The 27,486-nt window shown below is 31.8% G+C and overlaps 1 protein-coding gene across 3 annotated transcripts; it reads right to left on the bottom strand.

Annotated features, from left to right (window-relative positions):
• Positions 1-142: 142 nt before the first annotated feature.
• Positions 143-22,922, bottom strand: LOC128165505 (PH and SEC7 domain-containing protein-like). Of its 3 annotated transcripts, XM_052830115.1 has the most exons (14): positions 22,787-22,922; positions 17,695-18,865; positions 12,908-13,101; positions 12,454-12,512; positions 12,153-12,286; positions 11,652-11,742; positions 11,462-11,543; positions 10,809-11,031; positions 10,238-10,382; positions 8,989-9,132; positions 8,642-8,814; positions 6,896-6,924; positions 3,766-3,806; positions 143-519 (listed from the first exon to the last, which is right to left on the bottom strand). In XM_052830115.1, exons 2-12 carry the CDS (start codon positions 18,813-18,815, stop codon positions 6,897-6,899), a joined length of 2,394 nt encoding a protein of 797 aa, XP_052686075.1. In that variant the 5' UTR covers positions 18,816-18,865; positions 22,787-22,922; the 3' UTR covers positions 143-519; positions 3,766-3,806; position 6,896. The 3 variants fall into 3 exon arrangements, with proteins under 3 accessions (XP_052686075.1, XP_052686073.1, XP_052686074.1); XM_052830113.1 differs by lacking the exon at positions 6,896-6,924; XM_052830114.1 differs by lacking the exon at positions 143-519 and having other exon boundaries at positions 526-3,806.
• Between the last annotated feature and the right edge of the window lie 4,564 nt (positions 22,923-27,486).

Below are 27,486 nucleotides of genomic sequence, written 5' to 3'. Positions count from 1 at the left end.
GGAATAAATATACATCTACCCGGTATCTAATACTATCATAATATAATATTTAAACTACCATAAACTGTCAATCTTGAAACCATAAAACTGCATTCATTGCTCTTTTGACCAATTAAAAGTAATATAAACCTACATTAAAAACAATAACATTGAAAATTTTATTTCCAACTAAATTTATTTTAACATTTCTGTGTGCACTACATGTAATGATTACAATATGCAATCCAAATCAAGCAATAAAAATTATAAACAATAAAATACATGATAGTTGCCACATGCTGGTTTAATATTATATTTGATTATTTACATTAAAACAGGAATTTAAAATAACAAATATTTTCTTAATAATATACAAATAATATATAAAACATGCAAAACGACTTTATAAAATGCAATCAAATGAAGTTCCACTTGATAATTAGAGCTATGATATATGACACGTGCAATATGCTGTGAATTTCCTGAGTGACTAGATGGAAGACTCGCACAAAACTTGACGGCGTGGCCTGCGTCCTCTCACTGGAAAATAAAGACAATGCTTTATCAAATACTATCGATAAATATTTGTCGTTAAAAAGGAACCATGTGCATACATACATGCATAAAAGCACTGTGTTCCTTAGGCAACAACACCAATAAATACATGTACACATTTTTATAAAATTACGTAAAAAAAAATGTTAGTTCGATAATAAAATATAGAATAAAATTTCTGCTAGCTTATAATGCTGCTGCATGTATATTCATACAGTCAGGTGATATGTTATGTAATCAGTTGAAAAGTTGTTTATAAAAGTAAAGAGATAGCTATTATATAATGTACAATAAATTTTCTAAAATTCAATTCATATAATACATTTTTCATTACGTTGCATTGTCCCTAAATTAACTTCACTCGTTAACCCTAGCTAGGTATTGTATTTTGTGCAGGATAGAAATCAAACCATATATTTAGCAATCATCCTCATCTCCCAACTTAAATGAAGTCAAACATTCTACATGTAAATGAAACTCAAATAAAACCACAAGTTTCCAAAAATGTATGCTTCTCTAAATTAACAATTAACATGCATCCCAATACAGATATTGTATGGAAATGATATTCATATTTTGTGTTTTGATATGCAGTATGTTCTTTAACACTCCACTAAAGTGAGGTACTACATGTAAAAATATACTTAAATTCTGAAATGTATGTGTATATTTGAAATCTATGAAAACTGTATTCAATCATTCAACATGCTGGGATAAGCAAAGACTACAAAAAGATCACCTCAACACTTGTCAGTAGTTACTTTACACAGGAATATGGCTCCAAAATTATTTGGTACATCACCCATGCTGAAAATATGGCTTAACTCCTGTGACCGATTCCTCCTGGCCATCTGTATCCATAGAATCAACACCCACACCAGAGTGGTTAAAGGTATATGTAGATGAACAACCAATAAACTAACTTTTTCTGGTATTTTGGGTATTGGTACGTATTATCCATAAAAAAATTGACAGGCTAAGTCAATGAAGCAATGTAAGGTTTATGATTGACAAAAATAACTCAAGTTTGTTATTCAAATACTTAACATTTATAATATTCCATAATGGGATATATATTTCTTTATATTAATACAAAAAGAAGAAAGTTTTTAAGATTTTTCTCTATATATTCCTAGGTAAAAATTCATCCCCTCACCCATTGTGGCCCCATCCTACCACTTGGGATCATGATTTGAACAAACTTGAATCTACCACCTGAGGATGCTTCCACACAAGTGACAGCATTTCTGGCTGATAAGTTTTGTAAAAGAAGATTTTTCTCTACATATTTCTACCGTTATGTAAAAATCCGATCCTGCCCCAACCACACTGTGGCTCCACCCTACCCCAAGGAATCATGATTTGAACTAACTTATATCTAAACTACCTGAGAATGCTTCCATACAAGTTTCTGCATTTTGGGCAAAAAAGATTTTGGAGAATTTTTTTAAAATACCAACAGATATTTGACCGTATCAAAGACAATGGAATACACATGATGGTTTAATAGTTAATTCTCTGTACTTGGCAACTGTAGAATGTACAGTGACTGTTTATTTACATGTCTGCCAATGCTTAACCACAAGATAGTCCTCTCTGATATTTGGTAAAGCTAAACTTTAAAGTTATTAAATGAATTTATTCTGAACAACTTTTGCAATTAATCTACAGGTTCCTTAGTAGGATCATGTCATTAAAATAGGTAATATTTGTTGCTTTGCCAATTATCTATACATTATAAATTTAAGTTAAGGGTATTTCACACGAGATCTTAACAAAAGGCCCATAGGATACATTACTCACCTGAGTAACAGCTGTTTTAAATTGAACTTTTGTCTTCCTCTCTGTTTTCACTTTTAAATACATGAACTCTGAGCCACACCCTGGCTCATGAAATTAAATAAATTTGGTTTTTACTCATATATGCATTTCTGAATGGTTTAATAGAAGAAGTTGAAATGTTAAAAGTTAACAAATGCATGGATGCAATGTGATCATAAAATCTCAGCTGGGACTAACTCAATTAGAACAACAGTTCTTATGTCAAAGTAAGTGACATAAGTGACATAATGTGCATCAATACTTAAAACCAATATAAGTTTCAATTTGAAGCTCTTCATTGGTACTGCATTGTGTGGCAGCTGCATTAGTAGATTTATTGAAAGATTGAGGCACTATGACAGTCTATTAAAATCCATGGAAAATCATTGAAAAATAACAACAACTTTTGTGTTTGGACATCAATGATAATCACTTAGAGATTGTTTTGAATCTTAAAAACTTCATATTTCAAATTAAAATTTGAATTTTGAACTTCTGGATTAAATTAATAATATATTCTGAATATTTTGTTTAAAATTCCATGGTGAACAGACTGATGAAGAAGCCTGAAAAAGTATGAAGTAGTTTTGTTTTTTTGTTCTTGTGGGGATGTACATGTAGGGAGAGTAATTTTCATTTTTCTCCCAACTGTAGTTTCATTCATATTAAAATAATAACTGATTACAAAAAGTCTAAAGGACAAATGTTAATCACTCCAATGCAAACATTTCAATTGACACTTGCGAAATTCACAGAATTATAATTTTCCAATCAGAGAAGATAGGAAGCATTATATTCTTTATCAGTGTTGCTCTGATTACAAAATATATACTTTGCATGATTTTAAAAATCTTTATTAAATTGATAAAACTGGCGATTAATAAAATAAAACATTGACAATACAAGAAATAAAACAAAAAATTGCTAAAATAAAATGCTAAACTAAATACATATCAGATACAGAAAATTAATACGGTTAAATGAATATGCACTAACATTAACTCAGCAATAAATATATTCTAGCACCAGATATGATGTTTGACTATGCAAGCAGCATCAAATCCCATGTTTTTGGAAAAACACAACACAAGCTAGGTGCAGGGCCTGCTGAACCACTACGAGCCGGTTACAGGGCCTCCCTCACAATGTATATATATATATATATAATATATATATATATAATTTTTGTACCAAAGAGTAATTTGGTAAATAAGAGTCAGATTGTCTGTTATAGAATGTGTGCATATTAAATTGTGCACAGGATCACAGATAAATTCTTGTGAATTCAATTTCTACATAGAGTGCTATGAATTAATTTGAGTTGACTTGTAGATGACTTGAAGTTGTAAGTCTGAGAGACAAGTGTGGGCTAGAGGTGGGTCACAGCAGACTCCGTGTTTATATACTCGCCATTTACGAGGCCACTATTGGAATTTTCTTCAGTATTTGTCCTGTTGAGAGATAATGAAATCTTCATTACAAAATGCACAGATTATCTTAACACGCATATGCAAATTCTCTACTTTCACAATCCTTTACGCTTTTTTACGAAGTTAAGTTTTCTTGATCAATAGTTTTTTAAGATTATCTTTTTGAAGATAAAATACAGCATGCATATATTTAAAATGATAAATTTTGCCATTTCACAAACATGTATTAAGCCAAGATCATAATATACTATATAATCGTACACTAAAACAGAAGTAGACACTAAAATACATCAATCTGCAAATGCATGCTGCTCCCACAATAATTAGCAAAACAACAAAATCAACAGTGTAATTCATACAGACAACCAAACTCTAATTATACATGTAGTAAAATATTAAATTGTTTAAAACTTGCATGAATGTATGCATGAATTTAAATGCAATTTTTAACTAAAAATCTACTTTTATCAGCATATATTCTTGAATATTTTGAATTTCCTATTAAAATAAAAAATTAAAAGAAGATATTGTGGCAATATAGTACTGTCCTGCTCAGAGATATGATAAAAATGCAAAATGAAACTAATTTACACAAGTATTTTTGAACAAATAATACTTTTTGAAATCAAATACAATGTACCAACAGGCAATATAATTTCCAACATATCTATAGTAAATATCTACTCAGCATGAATACCATATCAAATGTTTTTGAGTTGCTACTTCATCTGCACATATGTACAACAGTTGTAACTTAAGATGGACACTATACATTGAATGATCAATTTACTAAGTACATGTATAAGTCTACATAAAAAAATACTGTAGATATATCTGTTATCTCAAAGAATCCTTATACATGTATTATAGTAGTTTGATGTCATACTGAATTTCAAAATTTCATCAATCCCTTTAATTAATTCATCTCTACAACTAACAACAAACCAAATAGTGTGATATTTCCATGGAAATGCATCTACTGAAATAGAGCCTATATTACACAGGATAATCTACTTAGATCTACACTCATTCATAGCTAGGTTGAGTAAATGTCCTACCCTGAAAGAGAGAGAGTGAATGTAAAACATGCATACCCAATCACATTCCAAACCGTTAACATGCAACAAACACATTCATATTACCTGTTAGTTGTAATATTGTTAAGTCAATAAAAGTCAAAGAAAGTTCAACATTAGAAGGAAAGACATGTTAACTCTGATCTTTTATTTGTACCCAAGCCTCTGAGATGACTGAATCATGAATTTTACTCTTCATCTTCAGCCTTTTTTGTCCCATGATGCATTCTGATGATTCAAATGCCATTGGATAATATTCATCCAGCATGTGAACTGGAGTCCAGGTTATCATGGATAATTTTAATGCAACACAATCCCAAAACTATGCATTTCAGTGCAGATCACTCAAATGATGTAGCATTCACTGTAATCCATAGTTGTTACGTCCAAGAGTAGATGAATGATGCTTATAAACAGTCACGGAGGAAATATCCCCTTATTTTTTGCATCATGTTAAAATTCAAATAGAAAACATGCAAAAGAACTAGGTAGTTTTTGAAGTTTATTCACACATTGCATCAGATATAACTTCTCTATATATCGATCATTAAAACAAGGTCAGTTTTTTTATTAAAAAAAAATAATTACACAGTGATATGTAAATGTGCATCACCATGACAACAGGATAAGTAAATAATCAAAGAAACTGTGAACTAATAAATTACATGTTACAACAAGAAATTAAAAACCAAACAAACAATTCAAAATATCCCACTAACACAACGTACATGTACGTACAGTACAAATATTGACTTATGATCTTTAATCCCTTTAATCATATGTTATAATAATAAAATAAATGGATTTCAATGATATGGAAATAAAGTTTGAATAAACAATGTTCCTAATAGATAATTGAAACCGTAATTCTTGTAAGAAAATCATCATATCGGTAGCCGATTTCTAATCTTAGGAAAAGGTAAGAGTAAAATTTGCAATCATGACAGTATTTTTAACATTGACTCAAATGTAGAGTTCAGCTGCCCCCAGTTATCCACATGTTTTTAAACAGGTACATGTAACATACTTATTTGAAGTTCAACATCACCTTAAAAAACATAAATAAAAGGCCATTTTATCATACTTGTTAATTAAAATGCCTCATTTTATGAATGAAGTTCATTACACTGATTCACTCTATACATGTACCAGCACCTGACCTAAATTTCAAATTCTTTATACATTGGCGAAAAAAGAAGCAATCTGCCTTTCTTTCTCCCACAAGTAGCATAGTAAGCCAAAAACCATTAAAATATATATGCCCATCAAAAATACAATCATTGAGAGAAATATGGAAGCTCTATACTTTATTTCAAATCAGTATTAAACTTGTATATTGATCTACTCAACTACTTACTGTTTCATAATAATTGTTCAAGCTTAAAAAATCTAAAGAAAAAACTAAATAACTGCAACCTAATTAAAACTTTTTACCAGCATTATAATGTTCAATTCCAGTGACAAGGTACATATACAATATCAGTTATGTTTTATAATGTTTAATTGATTCACTATAACAATGCACATGTGAATCAAAGATTATTCGAGGGCACCAAATATCCAATGAAAAGCTTTGCCACAAACGTACATAATAATGTAAAGTATATAAATACTGTATCCTTGCAAACTCCTAAAGTCAGTGGTAGCGGTACTGCATGCAGTAGCATAAGCATAAAGCTTTCAACTCTATCAGTATAAGGTTACACACTTCATAACATAACAAACTGAGGTACTTCTGATAATGCCACAACTCATGTCGAAAATTCTAGCTTTACCAAAATTCAGAATTGGGTACAGATGTTTCAAAATGCCAATAAAACTCAAGGAACATTAGTAGCAAGAGGGTAAAGGGACTATTTGTTCCCAAACAAAAATGTACATTTGGGGGGGGGGGGGGGGGGGGATGAGATCATGCTTTTACTTTTTGATTATGAATAGGGAAGGATAATAAAACTGAACATAGTACCAATACAAACAACTGCCAAAAATACATTTGTCCATGTCATTCATTCATGAAAAAGCTCAAATACATACACTAAACAAGAGTACCGAAATCTTCGACCCTGTTAAAAGCAAAAGGAGGTATAAAGTCATTATACTTATTATCTATTAAAAGATGGCATAATAAAAATGATAATACATTGACATTACTGGTACTCATATAATTCAATATACAGCAAACAATGCCATTTAATGGCAGATTTCACAAGCTTGCAAACATAAATTTAAGGCAGTTTGCAATTTTTCTTTCTTTTCTGAAAATATTAGCAACATTCCAGATTTCATTTGGTGTATGCTACATACATGTATAAGGCAGCCATGAATAGAACCAAGCAGATCTCATGAACACTGGACCAGAACATCACATTTTTACTGATTGTCGAAGATATCAAACTTCTTTTTTTTTAAAGACAAATATACTCATATAATAAAAGTTAAGTGAAAGCAAATTATTTATACAGTCATGGATTTCATCATTAGATATGAAGGGATTTCAAAATAGCTTTTTAGTACATTATAAAATGAATTTCCTACTGATATTCTTGACAGACAAAACCTCTGTGAGAATGGAATCTATATATAAAACATACAAAATATGACATTTCCACAGTACATAGAAAACAAATACACAACAAAGAGTAAGAATAAATACCAAAGTGATCATCAAAATGTCTCTGCTTAATAATTATGATACCAATGTCCAGTCATGATTAACAGTTGAGAATATACGTAAACCTGCAGTTTAATACCGGTACAAATTTACATTTAATTTGGAAAGACAACTATGTGATAACTTGTGAATGAAAGATAACATATCTTATAGTGTTAATGATACATGATCTGCCAAAAATGGGATTTAATTTTGAATCAGTGAGGACTGAAGATGAAAAGATGACCATGTTAACTACTGAAAAGATTTCAGAAGTCCTTTCTTCTAATAAAAGACATAGAAACACTTGAAAGAAAACACCAATTTTTAACAACTAGGCCAGTGCAATGCATGTACCTTCAAAATGAAGCATTTTTCAAGTGTATGTGCACTGAAAATCAGGGAGCAGTTCTAATTTCTATCATTTATATGTACTTTGACTTAATAAATGAGATATTCCTTTGAAGAGAATGCTATTTTCATACTATATTAAATAATATAATAATGTATGACATTGTTCTGTTCTCAGACAACTCAGGAAAATGATGTCAAGGTATTCCAGAACACTACAATCACCACAAGACAGAAATGAGGCTCATCAGCTGTTAAATTAAAGTAAACCATAGATAATATTGCTTATAATCTACAGGGAATATTTCAGATGACAATAACCAACAACTTCAATTACCAGAAACCACCTAAACCAATGTCAGTACATAAACTCTAATGAAATACACAAGAGTCCCAATGTCTTTACTTGACTGTTAGTGATCAAATGTTGAGTACCCGAACCCCTGTACCAATTAAATGACATGCATACTGACACTTCAGATCACCCTGCTTTACATGCACAATGATTTTCTTTATACATAATTAGCACTAAAAATTCTAGATCCTTGGTGTACAAATACAACTCATCTGAAATTTTGATTCTCTCACTCAAGTGCAACCAGCCTATATAAGACGTCAACACAAATTACACGTCATAACGTGTACTAAAACCACTGCATGTAGAAATACTGCATCAATAAATACATAAATATATATATTGCACTCTCATCCCTCAGGGTTGCTAAATGACGTCATATTCCACCTGCTCTGTGTTATAAATAGCTGCTCGATAACTGTACCTCTCAGACAAGCTCCGCTGGACTCCGCCCCTATGTGAAGGCGAGGCTCGCCTATCTAGGTCACCTGACTCGTCTACTTCACCAATAACGGTCTCCACGAGCGAAGGTTCCAGTTCAGGAAAGGCAGCCATGTGAGCTTTTAACAGGTAAATGTATGTGTTGTATCGCTTCAACTGTAATGAAAAGGAGGACCACTTCCTTAGAACTTGGTCTAATAAACTTGAAATCCATCAAATGAATCCCTTTCAAATAGATCATAGTTTCTAAAACAACTGTCTAGTTTTTTTAGAGTAGTAAAGTAATAAACTCTTTGCAAAAATATTTCATAAAAGGGTAGTGAATCTTGCCTCATGTTCTAGGTAGCTTTCTTTTTCTATGTAGTCTTGGATGATTCTGGCTTTGGAGCCCTTCTCTGGAGGAAACTGTCTATGCTCATGCAAATCTTTCTCAATCTCATGAGCTTTGTTACTATGGCTCTCCAACTGCTCTCTCTGAAGTAAAAATAAATACAACCTCATGAAGAAATTTCATCAAGCATGCATTATTATGTGTATTTTATCGACTTCATTTATTTATGCATATGTCTATTTATATAATAGTGTTGTGTTGTGCATGTACTATGCCTAAATAGTAGTCAGGGTTTGATACATGGTGCACGAGCCGGAGGCGAGTGCACTATGTATCAAACCCTGACTACTATTTAGGCATAGTACATGCACAACACAACACTATTGTTATTATTATGCCGACTGTTAAATATACTGACGTGCTTTGCTATAGCCTAAGTAGCTCTGACGTTCGAGTGTTGACAATCCCTTAAAATAATCACCGGAAAAGCAAGCGTTTGTTATTGTTTTTCAAATTACGTGTAATCAATTGATTTGATTGTTTATTTAATCAACAAGTTGTTGTACAATAAAAAGTCAACAAAGGTTTATGTTCTTTTCAAGAAATAGAGAGACGTTTTGCCTAACCAAGAAAACTCGAAATGTTTAGCAGACGAAATCTCAGTGAATTTTTTGTCTTGAACATTCTTTATCAAGCGTCATTTAAAAAAGCGTTTTTGTGATTCTCATGTTGAATTTCTTTGAAAAATGTTCAATCAATTTGTTCAAAAGTTTATAAGAAACTTTAACTTTAAAATTACCGTCAATAATGAAGTTTGTTTTTGGAAAAATTAATAATTTTAATTGCTTGATTCAGTCGTATATATCTACGTTTTATATACTTAAATACTAGTGTACATAATAACGGCTAATTTAGGGTAGCGGTAACGCGTTGGGCTTCATGCTTAAATCAATGATTTTAGCGTCGTGAGTTCGAATCCCGCTGTCGGCGCATGAAAGATTTTCGTTGAAAATATTCGCCGTGCTCTATTTCGGCATAGTATGCTTACGTTATATAAATCCTTTGATACTATGCGAAAATAGATGAGTATTGAATATTTAGTGACAAACTGACAGAAGGCATAATAATACATTGTACACTATAATTATGTGAAAAATTTTATGCCACATCTATGTACCGGGTAAATGTTCAGCGGGAAAAAAATTCATCAAGTAAGCCTATTTATTTATTCTAAATGTTCAGTTTTACCAAGTTGAGTTTAGAGTAGGTAGCAGGCAACAGCTGGCGCTGGAACTTTTTCTGTGATCCCACAGCATTTGGCAAGGCAGGTGCTGACAGACTGGCAGCCACATAATTGATGGTGTCAATCCAGGACTGAAGCTCTTTGCTGTCACTACAAATTCAATCTTTTGTTTAAACAATTCTCATTTTCACTGCGAATGCAACACATATACATACAAGTAATCTTAAACGTTAATATTCCTAAAATCAATAACTTCCAAAATTTTGATCTCTTTCCTGTACTTTGTCACCCCTTTAAGAAATATAGACAGCTTATACTAGATTGGGATCTGTAAGAGTTTTTTTCTGTGCATATATTGGAATCTTCGTTATCAATAGAAAATACAAGTTATGAAGCCCTGAGCAATGCACACTTCATAGTTCATACAGTTTATATAACCGTTGGATTTGTTTGAATTGATGTGAGATACTCAAATACAAATAATCAGAAGTAACAATTGAATTAAAACTTACTGTAACTTACTTTCTCACTTAAAACAAACATTGAGGATGAACAGAGGAGCACTAAGACTTTTACCTGGTCTGTACAAGATATTCCGCCCAATCGGCTGTCTCTAGTCTGAACACATGCTGTTTTTTGGTGTAGTCGGTGGCTTTGGAGGCCAGACAGTGGTGTATTCTGATGGCGTTCTGTGTGCCGTCCACCAGCTGACTTTTGCTGTGCTGGTCCTTGTACAGGTAGAGCACCATGTCTCTCAGCGACGAGTAAAACACCTTCCATCCTCTCTTGCCAAGTGGAGCTGAAACAACCAATCTCAAGCTATAGACTTCAAACTCTGTTAACTATTGTTACAAATACTGTTCACATGAGCTGGGTCATTTTTGCCTCACTTGACTTTAATTTGTTTGTTGAGAATGAAAACTCAATATGTCCTTTTTTTATTCACAGTGTCATGGCGATTTTTAATCGGAGTGAATTATTTACAATGAAGATTACATTCAATTATGAATGCTTTGCTCTATTTCAGTCTTGTTTCCCATATCAAACAAATTCTAGATCAAGTGTATACACATAAATGAATTTATGATTCGTGTGTATAATTTGCAAACAATAATTCCTGGAACCTCATGAAATATTCACAAATTCATTTCTGTGCATTTCATTTCCTTATGATGCATTATTGATTAACTTATGAGAGAATATTTTTTTTCATCAATAAGACACCTTACTTTTTCTACTATCAGGTTCTTTACAGCATTTCCTCATTATATACCCATTCTTGTATTCTGTTGTTTGACTAGGATCAGGAATCTACAAAGTATACAATACTCTTGATATAAATTTCAAACATCAAATACCCAAAACATGAAACTTGCAGATGTTTAATTAAAGCAACAGACACTGTCTTTGTGTTCTTACATCAAGGTATGGATTATGCAGAGAAACGGCAGGCTGACTAGGGGGAGGTAATGTTTCCTCTACTTGTGAGGTATCATCTTCATCATCATCCCTGTGTGAAAGAATTAAAAAACACGATAAAAACACAATTTCATGTAGCTGCGGATCTGTAAAGTTTGGATTGATAGATCCTAGAGCAGTGCCTCCCATACAAAATACTTTCCATTTACGGCGCACAAAAAAAATGTGCTAGTTTTGGGCTGATTTACCGTATTACAATACATATAACTTCTGTTTCTTAAAATACAAGTACTGTACATTAAAATATTTACTGCATTAATTTAGCATATGAGTGCTCTAAATATCAGGCACAAGTGCTTTAACAACCAATGAAACATTTTTTCTCAAAAACTGAAGGAGTACATGTACCAGTAAATAAATATGTCACATGGAAATTGTCAAGCATTACTACTCTTTCCCCTGACATTTTTATCACTTCCTATTAATACAAGGCATACTTACACAGCCCATTCAATTTGGTCTGTTTTAATGGCATGGTATATACACTTCAAAACCTCCTTATAGAAGTTTTCTCCGTCATTCAATTCTGCTAAGTTCTCAATAAATTCTGAACAGGTCATTCTCTTTCTAATGCCCTGAAAGCAGAGATTTATCTCAGGTTATCACCGACTTGGGTTGTAAATGAAAAAAAATATATGGTATGCTCAATAAGAGGTGTTTAGTTTTTGTTTTTATTCAATTGAAGTAATATTATTAAATCTTAATAGATTTGTATGACCTTCTTTAAGGTAAAATGCAATACCTGTCCATGAAGATCAGTGTTTAACAGCATAATGGCACATGTTAGGGTATGACAAGCATCTGTGAGGTGAAGAAAGATAATAGTATTTTAACATTTCAAGGAATATTTCAATCATCAAAACAAAAAATTTGTTATTTCTAAAAAATCTGACAAATTTCAAGGTGTGCTTTAATTGTACAACATATTTAAATAAGACATCAATTTATAAGTCCCAAAGCATACCTGAGGAGTGTAAAATGTTTGTTGGTTTACCAAGAAGAGTCATCAATCACATTGATACTTAAATAAATATACTGCTTAATAAAACTTAATTGTACAGAATGTACCGAAATGGGCATTCACAACAACAATTTAATTAATATGCAACCTAACCAATATTACTTTAGTCAATTCCCTGACATAAATGATTACAAAATGATAAGTCTTGGAGAAAGAAGACCAAGACTCCACTTACCAACAGAGTTAAAAGATCTAGGATTGCACTCCATGTATCTTCGGGAAAAATGATCAAGGACACGCTCTCTCTCCTGAGTTTCACCAATGAGAGAAAATTGACTGAGAAATTTCCGTAATGCCATGTCTAGAGTATCATCTTCAAAGTCAAAATACTTCAAGTATTCTTCAGCCACCAGCGAACTGAAATCATTCCTGTTATAATAGAAATAATTTTAAAATGTTAATCGGGATAAATTAAAAAATTCAAAACACATTACAAATGGAAAATTACAAATCAAGATTGGTCTGTTTAACACAATTGCCTCCAAATGTTGCCAGTTGCAAACAATAATCCTTGGACTTATCAGTACTCTTGCATTCAAATTGCCAGGGTAACAATAAAGCTCCATATTTTTTGCAACAATGCATATGATATCAAAGATAAAGTAATCTATATTCTAAAACAACAATTTTGTAGTTAAACATACACAAAGAAATGTTGTTTCTACTGTTCCTGAATCCTCTTGTATGGTCTGTGAAATCTTGCTTGAAATGTGTGCTTTGTTTGAAAATTACCATAAGCGTTAACAAATTTGAATAAATGTGAAATGATCTTAAAAAAAAACTTGTTTGAGTTTGAAATTATTAATGAGAGAAATTTATATGTTCTTATGTGACAAACATATACTTAACAAGTATTTTGTCCTTAGTTATAAACCACATTTATTCATTGAAGTAAGAGGAAATGGCGGAATATTCATGTGCTTGAGATGATGTCAATTAGCACCCTTGTTAAAGTTTTCAAAGACAGACTGACAGACAGATAAAAATATGCCTCTGATCTTCAATCTTAGGAGCATAAAGATAAGAGCATTCTACACATATGAGGCATATTATATTTATGATATTTTGTGTACAACTACTCCTTTTCAAAGTTCAATGCCCTTGTGGGCTTAACACTATGATACTGACACATCACATGGTAAAAGTAGAAAAATAAACCCACAAAATTCCAAATATGTCTATGTGGCATTCAAAGCACAAAATTTCCTTTGAAAATGTTCAACATTTTAAGTCCTTTAATAACATATTTTTACCTATTCAGAATTAAAAAAAAAATCCTCAAATCAACAGTATGGAAAACTCTCTATAGATGCTTTTATGATAAGTATTGAAAATTCAACAATTATACCCTTTTTCATACCACTTCCATATCAACTAGACAATTTAAAGTTATTTGCTTAAGTGTTTTTGACCATAAATTTAATGCACATAAAAGCAGTAAACCAAATGAAAAAAATATATTCCATTAATAAAAAGCTTAAACATTTGTATTTTTTCTCTCACATTTTTGAATTTTTAATTTGTACTGTATATGAATCTCTGATTCTATATTTGTAAATATTTATATATATAATACTAGTATATATGTACCTCATGTACCGTCACGTTGACGGTTTGAATGGAATAAATTAAATTGAATACTGGTATTGTACTTAGTTATCGGCTAAGACCAATTATCGGCTAAACTGAGACTTTGGGTTTATAGCAGGCGACTATCCAAGATTTTTTTTAATTCAGTCGTCTGTTTTGAATAAAGTTCAGTATGTTTGCTTGAAAACTTTCGTGAATATGTTTTAAACATGAGCTTAAACGATCATTGTTTACCGCTGATTTACATCTTTGCACTTTCAGCAGTGGGGGATGTGACATAATAAGTTAACAAGTGAAAAGCTGTCAATGTGACAGCAAACCGGGTTTTCTTTTATGTAAACTGTATCCATAATCCATGTCAACCCGTATCCAGTGAAATGGAGTACCCTATATGCAATATTTTGCCAAAAAATGACTAAGTTCAAAAGCTGGTATTGTTTCGATAAATTATTGAAAATCAAAATCCTAGCAATATGCACACCTCTGATATATGTACAATTGATCTGCAAAAGAACAACTTCCTATCTTGAGAACTGTAGGAGGAGTTATCTGTACAATGAGGGTACCCTATATGCAATATTTTGCCAAAAAATGACTAAGTTCAAAAACTGGTATTGTTTCGATAAATTATTGGAAATCAAAATCCTAGCAATATGCACACCTCTGATATATGTACAATTGATCTGCAAAAGAACAACTTCCTATCTTGAGAACTGTAGGAGGAGTTATCCGTACAATGAGGGTACCCTATATGCAATATTTTGCCAAAAAATGACTAAGTTCAAAAGCTGGTATTGTTTCAATAAATTATTGGAAATCAAAATCCTAGCAATATGCACACCTCTGATATATGTACAATTGATCTGCAAAAGAACAACTTCCTATTTTGAAAACTGTAGGAGGAGTTATCCGTACAATGAGGGTACCCTTTTGGCAGCCGCCCGCCTGCCATTTTCACCATTTTAATAACCGGATTTTTCCGTTGGAAAACCCGGTTAAAAATAGAATATTACCTCTTTGTGATAGGTTCTTATATACCTTCTTTGATTTGACATATTACATCAAAACATATAACATGCATAAACAAAGGCAGTTTACTAAATTCCGAGAGATTCATAGCGCAGTTGAACGCCTGATTGCACAAATATGTATTGAATAGTCTACGATTTTGTGTATTACCGTATGATAACAAACAAATAATTTTAAGAGGTTTGTTTATGTATCAAAACCCCTACGGCCTTTAGTCTGAACCCACAAGGTGCATAATTCAAATTACATTTTGCAAAGTATAAAATCAACATGTACAGGAATTTTACTATGTTATTATCACGAAGCCGATAATTAGTACAGTAAATCGTGAAAACTCGGCAAATTCGGAGCATGCTAAAAATCACAAAACAAGATGTTTTTGGGTTCTAAATAATGATATAATCTAACAGATGGATAAATAAGGAGTTCACCATTTTAAGTATGTCAAGTGTTAACCAAAAATATCAAAAAATAAGGAAATACGAAAAGAAAACGTTAAAATTTAGCCGATAACTGGTACAGTGCCAGTTGGGGTTTGACTGAAATATATCATATTGAAAAATAACTGCTAACTGTCATTTCTACGAACTACATAATGTACACATCTTTATACTTTTGTAAATATGACTTGTTTTCATCATGATATTTCCATTTCCAAGTTAATTCTTCCAGCCCATTTTATACTTCATGGTACACTTTCCTGCCATGGTCCCATGTGTAGAGAAACACCCTGACTCACAGTTGAAAACAAAATAAATTGGCGTGCCCCCATAGAACAAATGAGACAATTAAGTGGGCCCAGACTTACCAATTTATTTAAAAATAATGAATTCTAGTCATAAAACTGAATTTTAGTTATATTAAATGAAATCCATTTTTTGAATAATGATGAAAAACAGTCATAATTGTTTGGAGCTTATTTTAAGATATAGAGTTTTTGGTAATAACTAGATCGTTCTCGTTGCGAGCAACGAGTAGGTTTTCCATCCGATTTGTGAGTAGATTAGATTAAATTCACCAATTCAAAGATAAAATCTTAAATCTAAGGAAAAAATGAGTGAAAATTTTTTGCGGCACTCAGGGCTTGAACCCGGGTCGCCTGTGTCATGTCCTCGACCCTATCGACTGAGCTACTCAGATTCTCGCTTCAGGACTATGATGCTTAATTTCTCGAGAATGCCTTGATCGATTTTAAAACAAATTACATATTCTGAATCAGTATAAAGGTCACTGTCACTTGTTATAAATATGAAAAAGAAAAATTAAAAAATAAAAAGTCAAAAAATTCATTTTTAAAAATTTCTTTCCGGTGACAACCGTAAGTGACAGCGGATATTCTCTTGACCGAGGTGCACCAGAAAAAGGTAGATTTATCATCTTTAAAAATTTCAGCCCAATATCTTGACTTGTTAGAAACTTGACAGACAAAATTAACTTTTTAAAATCGTACACGGACATTTCAATTTATAATTAAAAACACTAAGTATACATGCAGGTGTTTACAAAATGGGTGGACATTAGAGCCTAATGCTTTTTACATGATAACAGATTTGTAAATGATTTTTCAATAAGAATGTTTAAAACTGCTGTAGTGTATCCCAAATTTATATCATGTTACTTCAACTTTGGGATAAAACCAAAATAACAAACAAAAATTCATCATCTTTATATACTGTATTTATAATCCATTCAAGTCAGTGACTGCAGAAATCCACTTGATCAGATTGTGAAAATTGTATTTATTTTAAAACTTAATCACTTTAGATCATTCCTCAATGTAAGGTTCATTTATTGTGTGCTTTACATTCCCAGTTCCTGAACAAGCAAAACAGACCTACAACAATGTTTAAATATTCATTGTCATGATCACACGGTTCTCAACAGGAACCTATACTCACTAACAAAATGTTCCTCATACATTTATTGTCACAACTTTATAGTCAGCTGTTCAAACATCTAGCTACCTTTTAAGAAGCCAACCAAAAACTAAAAAGCCATAAGAAGTTCTTCATTCAGATTCATATGGTGTGATAAAAAAAAGCAAAGCACTCTGAGTTGAGAAATTTGTATCCTGATAATGCATTATCTCAGACAAGTGTACCTGGTACCTTTATTATCAAAATCTAGACAATATATCCTTGATGTACAAATATGTCATTTTCCCTTCATTTTACCACTCATCATACTAATGTTACTTCCTATTTCCTTAAACAAATTGATGACTTTAATATCATAAATATTGAATTGACTTAAACATTTTTAAGTAAAGCACTTTGGTAATGTTTCAATAACTGCACCTATTACTATATAAATCAAATAAAGCTAAATAATATAAATACTCACTTCTTTGAAAGATGTCTGGCAATGTCAGACTTCTTGAACCCATCCATATGAAACAACCGCTTGGCCAGCCTGTGTGCGGATGGTTGATCCACACTCTTTGTTGGTGGCTGATAATCCAGCAGATTGGGATCCATGGAGGGATCTAGAGAGTCTCGCTCAGATCTATGAGAAATGTCCCCATCGGACCGAACACTGTCGTCCCCTTGTTTGGCACATGTTTCATTTTCACTGTTAGTATCACAGGTATTAGCACCATTCACATTGCCATCTAGACTGATGAAGCCAGGGATGAATTCTCGATCATGACTTCTGTCTGACTTGCCGTGTTCTGGTGAGCTTTCCACACTCCTGCTTACATTTGCTTGAAAAGAGTTCTTTCCTTGCTGAGGGATCTGGTCCAGAGATTGTGCCACATCTTCCTCAATGTCTATATTAACAGTGGAGAATTCACTTGTATTAGTTCGTAATTCCTGGCTTTTACTTCCTCTCACTGCTTGGTGACCTGATGAGGCGATTTTATCGGCACTTTTACTTGTCACCATTTTCCCTGATTCAGTGGAGTCCTTCATGGAGTCATCAACAGTTAAGTCCCCATTAGAGTTATCAGGGGACACAACTCCTGAACTGCTGTCAGTCACACTAGCTGATTCGCTGCCAATATTCTGTCTTATCACTGTCTGCTCTGAAACATCTGACTTGAGATCAGAGGACAATGCAGAACTTTGTGAGGAGCTCATTGGGCTACCGATGTCCTCCGCTGCATCTGTTGCCAATGTCTTCTCCTGAGTGTCGTGATCCTCAAACCCAGACTCGGCCGACAAGTGATTACATTTCATTGTAAGACTAGACTGACTATCGAAAGATTCATCTGTACTATCTGACGCATTTCTACTAGAGGGGTTGCGGGTTTTTTGAGAAGTTCTGATGATCATTTCCCCGGTCATCAAAAATGTCTCAAAACCTTTGGACTCAGCGTGATTCTGAGGTCCTCTTTTCTGTCCGTTTTCCTGTCCACTGCCATCAGTATTCTCTGGTCTTTCTGTGGTTCCATTGATTTGGTGACTATTGGATTGCATGAGTACAGGGATTCGGGAGGGGCTGGCTGTGACTCGTTCCCCCATTGTGTGAAGTGTGACCTTGCATTAGTGTTACTATAATGCTTAATTTCTACCTACAGATACAAAAAAAAAATCATAGAATCAGTACCATTGGAGTTTAGCTTTGAAGTGTAATAATCAGACGATGTAACCAATTTGCTATTTCATTTTTTCAAATTTATTCAAGAGTCTAATAAGTGGCATCTGAAAGGAATATTCAGACTGAATATTCCTGGCAGCTACAATCATCCTATGTTTAATGTGTTAGAAACAAAGATCTTAAAAAAATCAAACCAGAGGGAAGCAATGCATATCAAAAGGAAGTTTAAATTCTTAATCATATTCTAGCAATAACAGTGACTCAATCATAAGATATGTATCTAATCATGTTAATCAAGGATTCATGGATGTACACAAAAACTGAACACAATTTTTACATTTGTACACCTTGTATACATGGGATGCACTGGTACAGGTACATGTATATAAACATTTGACTCATTGTGTATTGTTTACATAGTACTATACACATATCTGATCTGCTCAGATTCTTGTGCTTTACAGAAGATAACGGATAGATAAAGCATTCTTTTTAATACCTGCCCACACCTTGAAACAAATATCAAAAGTAAAACAAATCTGTGCCTAACTCTAATTATCTTATGTCAAAAGTACTCAAATATTTCAAATACTGATACCAGAATAAAAATATTTAACACACATGCCATATATTTTGTACCTGTTTATCTAGCGTTTACATGGTTTACAACCATTTGTGAGCTTTATTTATCACTAAGGGAAATTGAAAGGAGCGGCTCTATTGGCACAGTGTTACTGTGTAACATGAGATGCTTTGATCTACCTACATAGATTGTTAGTGAGATCAGCCTCTTTGAACCACTCACATAGACCCATACATTGAAGTTACCCAATTACAATACCTTTTTCACATCAATCCAATGGGGTTAAGTTTAGATTTTTTAGAATTATCTCCAAAAACTCCTACTAAAATAAATTGCTATTCTTTTTAAATAAACTAGTTCCTATCAAAATACAAATAATACCCATTGTTAATGCATTGGGTTTATTATTAAACACAAGTTCTTTTTCAATTCAGTATCATACCCTGAGATATCAACCAGGTAATGGGAAAATAATCATAAATAACGTACCTTACATCTTTAGCATCAAATATTACTGTATAATATACAAAATTAAACATTGAATTTCAAATAAACTATTACACTATAATTTTAGAAGGTGATAAAAGAATGTCAACATGACACAAACAAACCAAAACCCTTGTATAGAAAAAGTTTCCCTGATGTAGTTTTATTTCTAACACAAAACTTTGAGAATCAAAGTACTGAAGTACTGACGGGAGTTGATTTTATCGATTATCATTTATTTTAAAACCAACTTATCTTGCCTGGCAATTAGTTTCTAGTCTGTATTTAAATTACGCACTTTTTTATAATATGAATTTTAATTAGACTTTTCAGACAAGAATTTAGAGAAACCCCATATGAATCATGTTGTGTAATACTAGTATTTAAAGATAGATTTCAAACTATGTATTAGTAATTGAAACAGTTCTAAAAATTGTATGGATCCAAGCACTATTGATATTGAACTCCAGTCTCGTTCAGCCAGATGCTCAGCAGTCTCCATTAATCTCCGACAAGCAAGAGAGCCTCTCTGTTTGTCGGAGATTTACGGAGACAGCCGAGCATCTGGCTGAACGAGAATATATTAAACTCTGGCGTAGGAATACATGAGACTACATAAATATCTAAATTGTTCGTACTATATAAAATCTTACTATTTTCAAAGTATTCATAGAAAAGTTTCCTTGAAAAACAATGCTTCAGCATACATTACATCGAATTTTTCTATTATATTCAAGAACTAAGACTTGTCAGCGGTGATGATTTGTGCTTAGGTCCAAACACTGTTTCACTTTCGGTTTGCCAGAGTGACTGCATAGGAGAGTTGATTAAAATCAACTCCCAATTATGCTATTCCAATTTTTCCCTTGACTTCAAAAAAATCTCTCTCGGTGATTATTACAGGGTCACTGTTAATAATAAAAGGGTTTTTTTCAGTTGAATTGATTCAGAACATACTCCGATATGGCGACATTTTCTTTTTTCAATTTGATAACTTGTCACAATGTCAGCCAAAAATATCAGTTTATTAAGATATTATGATATATTTTTTCAATCATCTCCACAAGAGACTATTAAACATAATTATTAATAGACTAGTAAATGCTAAGGCTAAAATAAAGCATAGAAAAATTCAAATATGTAATTTGCAAGATACAATTGAGTCTGAGAGGGAAAGTTCATAATAAACCTTAATGTCTAATGAATAGATTAGCACTTGATCAGTCTACATGTTTTCACTGATAATGCAGACATAATGGAGTTTGTTTGACAGATTCTGCAAGATACCTTGAAATCAGATAATTATTTCAAGTTAAATTTCTCTAAACTAAAAATACTTCTGCTAAACTGTAATTAAGTCTGTATTACAGCTTTCAAAATCACTTAAAGTATCTGAAATGCAACAAACATTACAAGGACTTATAATCTATCCAAAGCATACAGCTAAGCAGACTTAAATTTTTGTGTTCAAAAATGTCAATAGCTGGTACACCGACTACCTTCCTTATGTAATCCAATGTACCGGTAATTCTAATGAGTATTTCAAATGAAAGTTGACTAAGTTAACCATATCAAAATACACATATCACTATCATATTAAGACAGTCTTTAGTAGGTTAAAATAAATCAAATGTGACAAAGTGTAGCCTAGTAACGATAAGATTATTTTTTCTAAATCACATGAGAAATATAATTTTTCAGTGTAGGCAAATTAGCTTAATACGTGTTAACAATTTGCTTGTTAGAAAACAATTATAATCAATGTGTTTCTAAAGTGGATGGTTAGGTCAAATTTCTGTAAAGTATACATGCCAAAAACAAGTCTGCATGAAAAAATATCAGAGTTTTGAGGCCAATAAGAGCCAAAAATTGTCTAATATTTTTTCATACAGAACTGAAGAGTTTTAGGCCTTTATCATTTTTAAAACACTGTTATTGAATTTCATTGATGATTTACCTGAAACAGTCCTATTTGAAGGAAATCAGTACCGAAACCACTGGCAACAGTCTGATATTAAGAAGCTCACTATTATATCTAGAAAGAATAATCTACCATGACCAGGTTACGCTCAGGTCACAGTAAGAATTCGTCCCATATACTTGCAATGTAGCAGCTGCAAAGGGGATCTGCTTCACGTCGATTTGAAGTCTATTTAAAATAATCTGCTGGGGAAAAACACATTTTTATACATAACAAACCTTTTTGAACATGCATACGTAGTGAAGTCCGCAAAATATCCCTTTAATGGGTCATACCAAGGCATATTGTTAATATACACCTTTGAATTTGCCTGCCTTTTTGTTGGAAATCGCAGTCGGAATGTCCCAGATTTTATCATTAACATGGGAACCGTAAACAGCGAATTTCAAATGTGATGTTAAATCTACGAAACGAGTATATGGGACGAATTCTATTGTTAAACCGGGTCCGTAGGACATCTGTCATTTTAACGATAGAACATTCTATCTAACTAATATCGGACTGTCACAGGTAAAATTTTAGACTGCTAGAAAAAAAATAATGACAACACAGCATTTATTTAATTAATGTTGAATTGACTGCATCATTGAGATAATTCGGGATGCATTAATTGGCGTTTTTATCCAAAATATCATTTTTAAAATAAGAAGAGATTAATATTCTACATAGAAACAGCTCTACACGCCATCTGGTACATCATTTTTGATAGAAATAAAAAAAACCTCTGGGTTGGAAATTTTCCCCGACCATTTGTTTGTTTCCTATGACAAGCCTACGTGAAGAAAAAATATGTTTACATAATAAAGTGTCCTGAAGATCTGTAATAGTTTATCACAAAAGCTTACCTTTCTTAATTATTGTTGTTGCATTAGGATGAAGAGATTTAGGCATTATAAAAAGCACTGCAGACCTAAAAGTCTCCGAAATAATTCAAGTAATCCTCTCCATCCATCAACAGGAAACGGGCTTCGAAGTCTCACTTCCGGTTTCGTATTTAGAATAAAATCAAAGTACCAGAAGTATTGGCAGGTTTGAAAGATTTTGCGCACTATAGAACAAGCCCTGCACTTGTTTCAAAAAATGCAATTGTAATTAAGCTTAGGCTAATTAATTACATTTTCAAAGTATTTAGAAGTAAATTCCAATCAAGTCTGCCTTCAATTCCAGGAAATTAAAGATATATTTCATAAAATTCCAAATCGTAATGTATTTTGAATTATATTTCAATTACTTTTTTTTACTTTCTTTTCTGAATAGAAGTTAGAAAAAGTGTCTTATAATGACGCATAGTTTGCATACCTGTATGCTGTATACCTATAAATGTCTAATTTTGTTAAGGTGTAAACCCCTCTCATACCCCAAAAAGAAAGATAGAATAAAAGATTACCTTCCGAAAATTCCTATGGTTCTTTTTAATAAAACTAATTAAATTTCCCAATGACCCATATCCCCTGAGACTTGATTATCCAAGAAAATCGTCTTAAAAGTTTGAAATACCAATATTAGACTTTGAATTTTCAAGATTAAAGTTGAATAAATTAAACAAATAAACATTTACTATTATCAAATTCTTTGGAATTAAACATGGAAATATTTATGTATCAGAATATAAAAGAATATGATTTTCATCTTCAATACACTGCTCTTGACAAAATATACAAAGACATATTTGTCTATTACGGAATTGTCCAGTTTCAATGCGAATCGGTTCCACATCTGAATTTGGCAAAAGTTGACCTTCCATGTTTTGATAATTTAGATATGTACAACGTATACGGTTCAAGCTTTTCATTAGTTTTGCAGGTAATTTATGTTCTTACTTTGGATATGCTGGTAATTCTTCCCTCCTTTGTTCTTTCGTAAAGTTTCCTCTCAGTTTCTTTAATATACTAGTATACTGATATTTGATTAAGTGTGTTCCATGATGCTAATGTATTTTTCTTTGAGAGAATCAGCTGTCTTCGGAACTCGCAAACATTGAAACACAGCGCACTAGCTTCAACAATATGAGGCGCCTATTTCTAAGGTATTTTCTGATATCAAAAAATAAATATTTGATATCAATAATTCGAATTTTTGATATAAAAAATCTATTTTGTGATATCAGAAAATCATTTTTGATATCACGAATTCGAAATCTTGATATAAAGAAAATGATATCAGATGATATCACAAAATAGAGTTTTTGATATCAAGAATTAAAGTTGTTTTTTGGGTTGTTTTTTTTTTTTATCAAAAAATCGAATTCTTGATATCAGGAAATCATTTTTTGATATAAATATTCATTTGTATTTTCTGATATAAAAAAATCGAGTTTTTGATATCAGAAAATAAGACCTACATAAAATTACTATCAACTTAATAATGGTCCCTGTGACGCAACTTTTGTAATTTGTAAGAAATTGTGTTTCAGACCTGTAGATGCCTGTTAAGAATAATAAAGAACGCCACATTTTAAACCTGATTTCATTCTGGCAAGTTTGTCCACATATACAATGATTAGCACTGCTTTCTTTGCGACTCGCTGTGAATAATGAATGGAATTCCTTAAAATGATGGCGTCGCATAATATAAAGGAATTATACCAGCGTACTGTTAGCACTTTCAATACATTAGACCAGAATCATCAAGAACATTGAATATTTTTTTACATTTAATAAATATTCAAATATTAAACATCAAATATTAAAATGCAATTCGGACTCTGTAGTTCATCAAATTAATTTTGGGTCAAGGGAGTTTTCATTAAATATGTGAAATTTATTCGCGATTTTATTTGAATTTCTGATGTCAGAAAATATAATTCTTGATATTTAAAAATCAGTTTGAATTTCTGATATCATGCAGAAAATGATTTTTTAATATAAAAAAAATGGATCGTATTTTCTGATATCAAGAATTCGAATTTCTGATATCAAAAATCATTTTCTGATATCAGAAATTCGAATTCTTGATATCAAAAAAATCTTTTTCTGATATCAGAAAATACCTCAAAAATATTTTTAAAAAACGGAGCCCCATACAACAGTAGTGTGCTGGAATTGTTAGTCAGAAGTAGAGCCTATATATTTATAATCAGAAATTAATTATAAAAAAGTCTTCTTTTTTTTTTTGCTTCTTTCTTTCTTTTTTTTTTTATTTCCTCCCAAATGGAGATTATTATAACATATTCATTGTTTTTGTACACCTACTAAAAGAAACCATGACAATTTTACATTATAAACACACACGAATCAATTTCTGTATGAGTTGTTTTACACATTGATCATGTGACCTACAAAGGAAACTATTTTCTAATTTGAGGAGGTATAGAATAGGGTACTTTTTATCTTTTTATAGAATCTTACTATCTGCAACCTTAGGACTAGGCTAATGCGCATGCCCATAAACTGGTTCATTCGCATATCTCTTCTACTTTCAACATGGCGCCAGCTATGAAGGTGCAAAGATTTGTAGTGATGATTTTCTTGATGGTTAGTTATTTATCTCAATTGTTTATAGATTTAATTGAACAAAAACATTAAAACAAGCTTTACACTATCTTTTAATGATGATAAATTGTACGTATATCAGTTAAACAATGTAGTTTCAATGAAATAAGTTTTACGAAGCGACCGTGGGTCTCGAGAAACATATAAATGGTATAGGCCTAGTCATATATGTGAATCAGTGCAGGCAAACTTTAGAACATAGATATATGTATGCAAACATATACAATTACTTATGTATTACGTCATATATACGTATTTAAATGCAGAGAGTATATGCATCCAAGAAATCAATTAAGGTAATTAAACACTAAAAGTATATTATGTACAGTTCATGTACATATAGTTTAATTGTACTACAGGCCTCTAAATTTCTATCAATAAGCTGCTTAATGTAGGAGAAGAGAAGTATTTATACCTTATCTGTATTTGTATTTATATATAGATAGGGTATATATGATTATCTTTCTCTGCTTATTTATAGAAATTAAGAGGCCTGTGATTGTACAGAGTATTTGTCTCTAGGAAGTTAATTACAATCAAAAGTGGCTTTCACTTCATAGTTTTATTATTCATTTATCATAATCATTTCACATTACTGGGAATCTCCTATCAATATGTCATTGTATAACATGGTATACATCAAACAGTTAATATATCTCTGAAGGGTTGCTGTCTCAATTTCACAGTTGTACGGTCTTGTAACCTGCCAAATAAAATGGGACCAGAGTGTGTTTGTGCCTCGTCACTTATTGTTGTCTTTAAATATTTAAAAAATACTGTTTAATAGGTAGTATTCCAGATAGTTACAGTGGACGGAATGATGGAAGGCAGTGGAGGCTTCTTTTTGCCTGTATGTATTAGAATTATTCAATACTAAATCTGTATATTCTTATTCCTTGTCATAACAAGTATAAAGTGTTCAAGTGGCCTCATATCTGCCAGTTTTATACTTAAATCTAGTCAGTAGTGTTCTAATACAAAATTAAAAGCTTTGTTTTTTGACAATAAACTGTCTGGTTAAAATAATATTATCACAATAACATAATTAATTAACCTGATAGGATGACAGTTTACTGTCAAACATACCAGTAATTATAAGTTATAAATAATAATTTTAAACGTTTACATTAATAGTATTAACTTGACTTGTATCTTATCAAGTTTTTATCCAAGAGAATTTATTTACATTGGTTTTATTTCCTAAGGCTTAAAGAATGTGCGTCTCTCTTATTTTGTATCTATAACTCTACTACTTGGACTACTTTTATTACAGAATACTGGAATGGGGTCATTGCAGGAAATTCTACCAGAGGTTTGTTACATGCACCCCTATCCCATCAGCTAAAATTTAAAGTCATATAAACCATAATCTGTGTAAATCTTTCTCCTGATTGAGTTTTAAATGTGTATTGTCTTGATTTCTATGCTGCATGTTAATATTGTATTGATATATTTATATTTAGATTTTCTCTCCTTTACTAGTTCTTTCAAAACACTAGTTTACAAACAGATAAGATTTTTTAAAAAATTATTTTAAAAAATACAAATGAGTCATTGTGTAGCATAAACTACATGTATCCAGTATTCTTAATATTCTTCCATATTTACTTAATAGACAGATAGGCCTGCTGAAGATTTCCCTATGAATAGATCAACACAGGTGAGTATTACAGTTTTGCATGTTCATGATTTTATATCAGGATTATTGAAACAATGAAACTTGATGGAATAATTTGCTATTTTGCAAAAATGGCGTAGACATTAATGCAAAAATAACTTATTTCATTAAACAATTGTGATATCATCCTGATATATTTCAAAAACCATAGTCCAAATAAATCGTACATTGATATATATATATGTACAGTGTACTTGTGACAAGGTTCTGTGGGCTTTCTGATCACTTTTTGTTCAGCGTTTGTTGCTCTTTTAGATTAAAAAATTACCTGAGTCCCTCAGGTTATGTATTGCTACCAATGTTTTAATGCTCCTACAAACAAATTTTAGTGGAGTATATTGGAATCAACCTGTCTGTCTGTCTGTAGTCAAATTTT

Source organism: Crassostrea angulata, chromosome 10 (genome assembly GCF_025612915.1).
Source record: "Crassostrea angulata isolate pt1a10 chromosome 10, ASM2561291v2, whole genome shotgun sequence".
NCBI lineage: Eukaryota > Metazoa > Mollusca > Bivalvia > Ostreida > Ostreidae > Magallana > Magallana angulata.
Note: the sequence above shows the minus strand (reverse complement) of the source record. Positions and strands in the feature narration are given on the sequence as shown.